At 35.3% G+C, this 11478-nt stretch overlaps 1 protein-coding gene across 1 annotated transcript; it reads right to left on the bottom strand.

Annotated features, from left to right (window-relative positions):
• Positions 1–1941: 1941 nt before the first annotated feature.
• Positions 1942–9727, bottom strand: RAD51AP2 (RAD51 associated protein 2). Its single transcript, XM_060168479.1, has 3 exons — positions 6589–9727; positions 6156–6239; positions 1942–2060 (listed from the first exon to the last, which is right to left on the bottom strand). Exons 1-3 carry the CDS (start codon positions 9725–9727, stop codon positions 1942–1944), a joined length of 3342 nt encoding a protein of 1113 aa, XP_060024462.1.
• Positions 9728–11478: the final 1751 nt, after the last annotated feature.

Raw genomic sequence — 11478 nt, 5'->3', positions numbered from 1 at the left:
ACAATGATCCCATGAGATATTATTATCCCCTTTTTAGATATAAAGACTTTCCCAAGATCATAAAGCTATTAAGAATTCAAAAAGGGCTTCCCTGGTGGCGCAGTGGTTGAGAATCTGCCTGCTAATGCAGGGGACACGGGTTCGAGCCCTGGTCTGGGAAGATCCCACATGCCGCGGAGCAACTAGGCCCTTGAGCCACAACTACTGAGCCTGCGCATCTGGAGCTTGTGCTCCGCAACAAGAGAGGCCACGATAGTGAGAGGCCCGCGCACCGCCATGAAGAGTCGCCCCCGCTTGCCGCAACTGGAGAAAGCCCTCGCACAGAAACGAAGACCCAACACAGCCAAAAATAAATAAATAAATAAATAAGAATTAGAAATTCATTTAAAAAGTACATTAATATTAAAAAAAAAGAATTCAAAAAGACATAGCTATTATGAGCAGGTATAGAACTTTATTCATTCGTATACTCAAATAATATTTTATGGGTACTTACAAGGGGCAGGTAGTATTCTAGGCACTTGGGATATATTAGTGAGGGGAGGGGAAAGAAACCTGTCTTCAAGAAGCTTGTATTCCAGCAAGATATAAATTATATAGTGTGTGAGAAGGTGATGAGTTCTGGGGGGGAAAACCAGAAATTAGAGCAGGATATTGAAGTTAGAAAGTACCTGGTGAGGGATCAAAATTAATGTATAGAGCTGAGTTTGAAATGGTTTTTAATGTATCTGAGAACCTTGGCTTGTAATACGATAATTTAATCCAGTCATATTTATTTTGTGAAGTGATGTCAGTCTTCCTTCTGTCATTGTATGCTTTTTGATTTTTATCTTTTCTTGATGCTTCCCTTTTTCCTTACTTTTTGCTAAGTAGCCCACTTTATTGTTATTTCTCTGCCAAGTGTTTTGAAAAGTATTACTCTACTAATGGTTACCTTTAAATTATGTATATCATTTATTTCTTCTATGTACAGAAACTAAGCTCCACAAGGCCAGTCTTATACATGTCTTCTTACGTATTCTATTACTGAGCCTAATACAGTAGCAGGAGTATCAAAATATTTTTGTTTTATGAATAAACAAGTTAATAGTAGGTATTAACTACATGATCATAATTCTGCTCTGGGGCCAAAGAGAGACTCTGGAGGGAGAAACTAAAACTAGAAAGTGAATACAAAGAAAGGTGAAAAAATTGCTACAGAAGAGAGTGCCTCTATCCCAATCCTGACTAAGTGATCTTGAAAAATGTACCCATCCTCTTTTCACTTCTGGTTTTTTTTCACTTTAAAAATAGGGAGAGTGGATTTGAACAGTGGTTCGTTACCTTTTTGTGAGTCATAGATCCTCTTGAGAAATCAATAAACACTAGCAATGTTCTCCACAGAAGCTTTATATACATAAACTTATGTCAACATAAGTTGACATATTTTATAAGATTATGAAAAGCCTTTAATGTGAACATTGTTTTTTTATTATTTTTTATTTTTTATTTTTTGCGGTACGCGGACCTCTCACTGCTGTGGCCTCTCCCGTTGCGGAGCACAGGCTCCGGACGCGCAGGCTCAGCGGCCACAGCTCACGGGCCCAGCCGCTCTGCGGCATGTGGGATCTTCCCGGACCGGGGCCTGAACCCATGTCCCCTGCATCGGCAGGCGGACTCTCAACCACTGCGCCACCAGGGAAGTCCCGAACATTGTTTTTTTAATGTGAATATTGTTAATGCAATATGAAACACTAAAGAAATATTTTATAACATTTAAAGGTAGATAAACACATTAGATACATACATACAAAACCCTCTCCATATTTTATAATAAAGAAAGCCCAAAACTCCTAAGCTAGAAGGAAGCATTTATCCAAAGAAAGAAACAGAAGATTTATAGATGTGAAATGTTTTGAAGTATTAAAGTCCAATACCTTCTTCTAAGTTCTTGTCACATATTTATTGCAGATAGGGATGAAGTTGTTTAAGCTTAGCTTTTCTTGACAAACCAATTCTGATTGGTTGACTGCATGTCTTAAGAGGTAGTAGTCTTGAAATTCCATATGAAAAGTTACCACCTAAAAGTATAAGACAATAAAAGTACATAAGGGAGTAAAAATCAGTCATAGTTTCTATGCTTAAAAATTTTTACTAACTTCTAATCATGATACTAGCAACATTTACTGAGTCACTGAGCTAAGTGCTTTGAATGCATTACTTAAATTACTCCAATCTCCATTTTTTAAAAGTGGAAAACTCAGCACAAAAAATTTAAGTAACTTGCCAAACATACAATAAAATAGCAGCTAAATAAAATCAGCGTTCCAGTCAGGAAATCTGACCTAACAACAACAACAAAAACTATATAGGTTTTAAAGTTAACTTGATGTAGTGGTTGTAAAGACCATGTTGTTTTTCTATTAGAAGTTACTAGACTATACTGTTAATAATTACATTTGGCTTCTAATAGAGATTATTATCAATAATAGAGCACAAATGTATTTCATCTGTCATGTATCAATGGAGGGCTCTAATTTTGAAGTTTTTATTTAACATCACACTAACATTTTCTAAAAAGTTCAAAACATTTCATGGAGGTATATATGTTACTAAATCAGTTAACCAAACAAGCAGAATCAATTACTCTCGATAATGAGTACCTCTCATTAACAAAATACCTCTTACTTTGAGTACTTTTTAAAAAATAAACAGTAGGGTACATATGTAAAGCTAAAAATGTATCAAGCTTTAATGAATTAGTGTGACCTTAACATAACAGCACATTATGCTAAAAACAGTGTAATCAACCTAATGTTAAATATGATAAAAGGTAAACAGCATGATTTCTACTAAGCTGAATCAAATAGAATCTGTGTGTATCTATGTAAACAATAATGAAATACAACACAAAATTTAGCTATATGTAAATAGAGAGAAAACACAAAAATAGCTATAAATCAGTTTATGATATTTTATTCAACATTAAAATTATAAAGTTAATTATAAAAATAAGAGGAAAAATGTATTGCTATATTTTTTCATTTTTTTAAATGAAAAAGGATGGTCTAAAATAAAATTGTTGGATCATGAGTGATACACTAGATTTGGTTATAAATTAGGTAATTTCAGCAATTTATGCTAAGTGTACATCTTTATTATGAAATTGTTTCAGAAAACAGCTATGATTAGTCTACTTGATTACTTTTTCAAAGTATAGCTTTCCTCTTTCACATTCTAATACAATAGATACTTCTGGTAATTTTGCAATGGATGGGAAATGGGAAATCACTGAACCAATTTGTATCAACAGCAGGTCTTTTGCAAAGCACATGACCTTAAACAGTCATTAAATTGTGGCTATAAGAATATGCTTCTTTGTCTCCTTGGATTTCCTACCTTTTTTAAAAACTAAATAATGATCCCTTTTATTATTGCTATATACTAGATTAACTTACTGCTTTGTATTGTGTAACAATTCTAAACATCCAAGCATAATACCAGAAATTGCTCATTTTAGAAATCAATGTTAAAGAAAAAAGTCATGAAGGTTGTTAGTGGTCTTTTAGAAATAATGCCAAGTCAGTTGTTTTCTAAATCCTTGTAACTTAAAGTTCCAGCTCAACTCAAAGTCTAGCAGCATCTCCATTTGCTAGGACCTTGATAGAAATGCAGAATCTTAGAGCCTACCACACAACAAAATCAGAATCATTTAATAAAACACCCAGGTGATTCATATGTCAGATGAAATAAAAACTCACTTGAGAGCTGTGAGTTTCAGTTTTATTTGGGGACTTACTGTGGACCATAACCCAAGATACAGCCTCTCAGATAGCTCTGAAGAGGTAAGGGAGGAGGTCAGCATATATGTGATTTTGGAGAAGGGGTACCTGCAATCAGACACACATCTTGGTAGAAGGTTACTGCTAGTCAGGAGGAACAGATATCTTAGTTAATTATTTTAGTGCTTTTCTAAGTATGAGAAGATGCAAGAAATTGGATTCATACAATTTTCCCCTGAAAATATCTATCTGAAGGCCTGTTCTGCCAGTTTTTCCAGAGCACAGAATGCCTCATTCCTGATTTCTGCCCTGAACTCCTTTCAGGGTGTCCTACAGGTCAGCAAGTGCAATGGCTAACGACTCAATCCTTGTAGAGTCGGGTGACTAGTGACATTCTTTGGCTGACATATATCCACATTGAAATTAGAGAAGTAGGGCTTCCCTGGTGGCGCAGTGCTTGAGAGTCCGCCTGCCGATGCAGGGGACATGGGTTCGTGCCCCGGTCCGGGAGGATCCCACATGCCGCGGAGCGGCTGGGCCCGTGAGCCATGGCCTCTGAGCCTGCGCGTCTGGAGCCTGTGCTCCGCAACGGGAGAGGCCGCAACAGTGAGAGGCCCACGTAACGCTAAAAAAATAAAAAATAAAATAAAATTAGAGAAGTATTGGTGCTAAATGATATATAAAGCACCTGGCACACTGGCTAGCTGGCATTTAACATGCTCAAAGTACTTGCCTTCTCCATACCACAAAGAGAGAAGAGAGAGACAAGGGGAGATAGGATACCCTGGAGATATTAGTAGTAAAAACTTTAATTGGAGGCATCATGATGACAAGTGGGTAGGTACCAATAACATTTCTGTACAATCAGAAGTTTTCCAATACCTTTAAAATCACCCTACATAAGCAGGCACCCACTCTCCCTAGGCAGTTAGTCCAGTATTATCCCCACTTCACAGTATCTCCCAACTTTTCCCTTACACTATGGATTTTAACAAGCCTCAGGAAGATCATTCCATTTTTATGCACTTTGAAAGTGGATTCAAAACAACGATCCTAACATAGTATTAAATAACTGTGGCTGACCTCACACATTATTTTTCATATTTTATAACAAGGAGGAACTTTTCCTTGTGAAGCCACAATAGAGTATCATGGATTCAGATATTTCCAACAAGTGTAACATTTCTTTCCCAATTTAGGCACATAGTTTAATCTGCCTCAAATATCCTTTTTATTATCACAATTAACATCATGATGACAGAGAATATGTTCCTAAACCCAATTTCTTCCTTTCTTCCTATCCTAGAAGAAACAACCCCTATCCTTTTCAGGCCAATTCCACCATCCCGCTTTTAGTCTTAGAGAGTATTGTTCCTTTAATTATTTCCTTTATTCGTGGGAGAAGAAATTTCCCATGGGCTTTTGATCTTCCAAGGACTTGGATTAATTTTTAAGAGTATTTTATTGTAAGCTAAGAAAAGAGGAAATTATGCAATTCTGAAGTGTCTGAATAAAAGTACCAGGGACAGCAATTCTACTGATGAGAAGCCAGGAGAAATGCTTTGAGAAATGATGCATGACTGAAGATATTTTGGTAAATATACTTCACCTACCTGATTACTATTTCTAGATCTAGTCTTATTGTGTAATACCAGCAATTTCTGACAAATGGAAACGTAGTTATTCAGAAAATAATTCCCTAATTTTAATCCAACTCTTACCTCACCCCCATTGGTACTACAAGTTAGAACAGGTGTTAGACTTAGTGTGTCTCATTCTGATATTAAACACCTCTTAGGCAAAGGATAAGGTTAGCTGTTTAACTTTTCTTCAGTTTGATTTTCTATAGTAAGCACAAGTTTAAATGCCATAGTCCTAAATCATGTTAATATATGTAAATGATGCTAATTTCTTTCAAAATCACTACATAAAATGTACATATAAAGAGCCTCATAATCTTTCAAGAATAGAAAACAATGATAATAAATGTATAATTGGGAGTAACATCAACGTAAATCCAACTTAGATAAATGCCTTTTTCATTTTTGCTAATTAATGTTACATACATTCGATGTGTATATTAGGTATATATATATATGTATATGTATATATATATATATAAAACACCTATTTTATCATATAGTTATTGCAATGCATCACTGCAAATATTTAAACAGTTTTAGAGTGCATTTTCTAATTACATTCTAAATGATATTTTAATTTTAGCTAATTTTTAACTATAGGAATTTGCATCAGTAAATTATTAATGTTTACAAAAGTATTAAATCATTGTATTTATTTGTTAAAACCCTAAGTATATTTTCCTCATGCTAAAAGTACAAAAATTCAATAATCATCTTAGAAAGTATTATAGAAAATAACTAAAAATCTTACCTCCCTTCAGTAAATAATTAAATTTTTCTTCCTTAAATTCATCAGAGAAAAAAGCTGGTCTTTCAGGTGAAGGTTTTTCACAATCTAAAAATAAAGACCAATGTGTTATAGCAAAAAGTAACTTTTATATAAAATGTTAATACTATAAAAAAATTACTTTTTCAGGAATATTTCCTCCCATTGGCTCCTAATATTTAGATAAGTAAAACAGGACAAAGCTCCTTTTAAAAATTTCATCACTTGTTCCCATCAACTTCAGTATGTTATTTAATGTTTGAACAACCTTTATAAAAAAATAATAATGCATCAATAAACATTGTCTTATACCTTATCTTCTTTTTTGCCAAAATTATATATTTGGCCTACACAGAAAAAAAAAAAAAGCAGCATTTTCTTTTTACTCAGAAAGTATATTTTAAAACTAATTTCATACCTTCCTTAGAAGTAGAGTAGAGTAATTCTTCCTCTGATGTTCTTAGACAGCAATATTCATTAGGAACTTCCTGTTCTCCATTTTTGGGTACTTTTTTCCATTTAAATAAACTTTGGTGTTTTTCATGCGTATTAGGCCCTGCTATCGTATCACAGAGCAAAGAAGATGAACATATTTTGTTTTCTGTACCCATTTTCAAACCTTTTTTAATCTCCGTTTTTACCTCCACAAAATCATTATTTTCTACAAAGTAATTTTCTTGCCCATTGTTGGTTTCCACAGTGCTTAGAATTTCATTTTCCATACTAATTTCTTGAAACATATGAAGTTCTTCAAGTACTAAATCAAATTTACTCTTCATCTCAAAATCGTTTACTGTTGTCAGAGCGTCTCTTGATAAACACTTAGATAAGTCCTGAAAACATTCATTGTTCCCAACACTCAAATGAGTGTCAAACTGAAGATTAAAACATTCTGAAGAGTCATTCTTTGGATGAAAATGCTTTGAATTAGCTAACTCACTTTCTTGAAAAATATTCTCAGATTCATTTCTGTCAGCTACATTATTTCGATTAACATATTTAGTTTCTTCCACACCTACTTTCTTATTCATTAATGAAACTGGTTGCACAAAAAATATGCCTTCTGTTGAATAAAAACTCTTTTTCTCTTCCTTTTCTATCTTAATATCTTCATGAACTTGGCAACTGTTTGTTAAACTTTGTGCTGTGACTTTTACTTCCTCCTTCAAAATTAAGTCACATTTTTTTTCTTCAATTTCACTTATCAAGTCCCCAAAATTTAGCACCGGAGTTATAGTTGTCAGATTGGTTTGTTCATTGTGTTTTTTGTCGTGGCTTGCCTGTATAGCCTGTTGCCTAATATTGAAGAAATCTTCAAATATGCATTTAAAATTAAATCTGTTGATCTTATTATGCTTTTGTTTTCCTTCAGAATATAAATCTTGGTTCTGCATATTTATTTCATAAGTTTTTTTATTAATATATTTCTGGATCTGTATAAATTGAGGACAAGACTTAACATGTGTTTTAACAATTTTAGGACTACAGTGCACCCAGTTTCCCACACTCATGAGTCGTTCAGGACAACTCTTATTCTTGTAACTAATTTTTGTCAAAAAAATTTCATCGATGTCATCAAAGTCCATTAAAAGGGGAATTTTTTCATATGTTTCAAAAATTGGAAAGTGTATGTTTTTAATTGTCATACTGGAGGAACTGATAAGTTTTTTCACTGTAATGTTTTTTGGATAATTCAAATATATTACCCATTTGAAAATGCATCTCTCTTCTAATTTAGAATAATTTTCAATTATTGTTAAAGAGTCAGAGTTATTGAGCAAAGATGTTATGTTGGTTTTCAATATAATATTTAGAAGGTCTAAAACACCGGTTTGTAAATATATGCTTAAAATATCATTATTTCTATTGACATTCATATTCCTAGTTATTAGATTTTGAACATCAATTTGATTTTTACACTTCAAAATTCCATACCAGGTTAAGATATTGTTATCTTTTTGATTTCCTGAAATACTTTTAAGGAAATAAAAAATTCCTGTAATGAAATTTTCAAAAATACTGCTTAAATGAAAGTCTTTTTGTGTAGTATAACATCTCAACTGTAGCATATTATCGTTTTCTCCTTTACCTTTGAACCAAAAAATTTTTATTGAAGCTTTCTGACTACCCAGTGTTTCTATCATGAGAGGCTTTGATTTTTCTTCATGTGTTTTCATGACTTCTGTATTGTGATAATTTTCTTTCCTTAAAAGATCTGTTTCTAATAATTGTTGCAAATTCAATATTTCTCCAGTTTTCATATTTTCACATTTAGTTTTGTAACTCTCCATAATCCAACAATTTTTCCTATTTTTTCTCAAAATATGTCTAATGTTACAGTCCCAGTTTTTCGATTTTTCTGATCTGGTAGATATGTAGCTGTCCAGGCATGTTTTTGCCTCTTCCCAATTTGCATTTTCTAGTTTTATAGTGAAATTCTTTGCAGAGTCTATTGCATCAGACTTGATACTACAGTGATTATAGTAGTGTAAACTGATCAAGTCTTTTTTTCTCGCACAAACACTTTGGTTGCTGAGTGACTGGTGGTTACTTCCATAACATTCAGAAAAAATATTTTCTGCATCCACAACTTTTTTATCATCCTGTAACTTTTGCTTCTTAACATCAGGTCTATTTTGGGACCAGTGAATGTTTGTGAAATCCCTCACATATGCCTCATTTTTGTCATTTTTCTTCATTATTTCCTTTAAATAGACAGAAGACATTTTGCTATTTAAATCAGTTGGAAACTCAGGGATACTTATCGTGCTGCTATCTCTGAAATAGCTGGGTTCGGCAATTTCCATGCTGGGTTGGATTTGAGATTTTGATATTTTTAGTGTAGATGCTGAAATGCTATTTTCTTTTTTATTTGATGGCGTAACGCTGTCAGCTTTACATCTGTTCTTAATATCATGAAACGTTGATTTGGTTTCCTTGTAAAAGGTAACATCTAAAAATGAATTTTCTGTCTGTTTTGTGCAATTATTGTCTTTCTGGCTATTGTCTCTCCCCTGGAGTAAATATCGTTTTCCATCATCGTTTTTAATTGCCTGTCCATCATGTATAGAGGCGTTGGGCAGCTGACCAGCCTCTGTTCCAGATCTATCACTGCAATGCACACCGAAGGACTCTCTGTCATACAGCCCTGGTTCACAAGACGTTCTAGAAGCCTTCAAACCAGAATCAAAACTTTGTGAGGGGAGAGACCGCAAACAACTCTTCATCTCAAATCCGCTATTTTGGCATACCAGATTACACATCTGCTTCTCACCGACAGATTTCTCCACACGCGAGTCTGTGGAGTTATCAAAAATCTCCTTAGCTGAAACCAGGAGCGCCTTGAAGGGTCTGGCCGACGACTCCCAGGCTTTTTCCACCTCAGACAAGCGAGGCACCAAAGGCAGCCTCCAGCCCGCCTCAGAAACACCACCGGGCTCCTCAAGACGGGGCCGCTTACTGCGGGGTGGTGGGGAATCAGGGTCGTCAGGAGGCGGTAAAGGGGAAGCAGGCTCCCCGAGCTCCACAACCTGCGGCGCGCGCTGCGTGAACGACATGACAGCGAACTGAGGGAATCGGTCAGAGGCTCCGGCCAGACTCGAGTCTCCCAGCAGGCGCAAAGTGGCTCCGCCCCACCGCCCCCCCCGAGCCCCACCCCCTGAGCCCGCCTCGGTCACGCCCCTGACACGCCCCTTTAGGCCTGGCCTCGGCCCTAGCCTCACGGCTAGCCCACCTCGACCACGCCCCACCCCGCCCCCGTGGCCCAGGCGTAGGCCACGCCCCCATCCACCGCACTCCCGCGAGTCCCAGGTAGTCTCTCCCTCAAAGCACCTAGCGCCTGGGACTGTTACTTTGTCTATTTTTAGCGCCCTTCTGCTATTGCCAGGGTTGTAGCCGATTGAAACTTTTTCTTCCCTCTGGTAGAATTAATGAGAAAAGTCTGAATCTCTTTTTTTTAAATCTGTGAACTGAAACATCTTTATTTTTTAATTCTAAAGCTCTGTGTTTTCCTCAGAAGCGACTTCTCCACAGTTTCTCCCGAGCGTCTTGTCCACTAAAACCATGCAGTTCTGTAAACACCAAACCAAATCTGTGTGCGGATAAACTTTCCAAAATGCTCTTAATAACCCCAGTGGCATTGAAAATCAGGTTTCCACTTCACTCATGAAGTGTGTTTTAGGAAAGGACGGCACTGGTACTTAACGATCTGAATATTTGAGGAAAAAACGTGTGCAGAAACTATTATCCAGATAAATTATTAATCTTCATTTTAAGACTGTAGAAAAAAAAAGTTTTCATATGCACTGTGGAGTTTTCTTTCCCAATATTGTGAATGCCACTACTTAAAGATAAAAATTATATGTTGCAGCTATTCTGTTCATTATAAGCATGAATAATCATAAATATGTGTGTTCTGAGTCACACATAATAAATTTTGTAAATGTTGTTTTTCCTCTGCTTTGAGAACAATTTATTATCTTCAGTCAATTCTGATTTTTGTGAATGTTGTACTTCTAAAGAAGAAAATGATTTTCAAAATGTTTATCAAGAAACTTGCAATTACTGCTCAGTAATCAAAAACAGCAGTCCCCTTGATGATTGTTTCAAAGTTGATAAGTTGTATGTTCCCTGGTTAAAAAAAAAAATTATAAGGACTGCAATAATGTGCAACAGGAATCCTAATTTCATAACCCATAGGCATATAAATGGCAAAATATGACTGGCATAATACTTTAGGTAATAAACTGTTCATCGGCCTCCTGTCTTGTAAATACTTAGATATGCTGTGAATCCAATTCTAGGCATTACTTTGGCTGTGAATTCTTCCAGAGAAATGTTTACTTAAATTTGTTGAAAGCCTTAAAGTATAAGCACTTCATCAATGCTGTAAATAACAATGTGGCAGTGGCTCAGATTACACCTCAGGGAGTTCTCAAAGTGCTGCTTCTATATATCTTTAGTTCCACTGTTTTTTTATCCCAGATTTTCCTCAGTTCTACATTCCATTCAAATGCACTCTGTTCTACGCTTTAATCAGCCTCCAGACTGACTTGCATAGCCAAGGTGGATATAACTGGTACATTAACATAACATTAGAAATAAGCTTTCTATCTGTATAGGAAATGCCATAGCTTTGTGATTCTAGATTGATCTTTAACTTGGTGTTTCTTTCTCATCTTGCTAGTTTTCCCCAGAACACACTATTTTTTAAATCTCTATCACACCATTATTTTAAAATTATGCGTTGTTTAAGGACTAGAATTCAAATAAACACAGAAGTTTTCAGTTTAATTCAACAATTGTTTGA

This window comes from Lagenorhynchus albirostris, chromosome 13, assembly GCF_949774975.1.
Source record: "Lagenorhynchus albirostris chromosome 13, mLagAlb1.1, whole genome shotgun sequence".
NCBI classification, from domain to species: domain Eukaryota; kingdom Metazoa; phylum Chordata; class Mammalia; order Artiodactyla; family Delphinidae; genus Lagenorhynchus; species Lagenorhynchus albirostris.
Note: the sequence above shows the minus strand (reverse complement) of the source record. Positions and strands in the feature narration are given on the sequence as shown.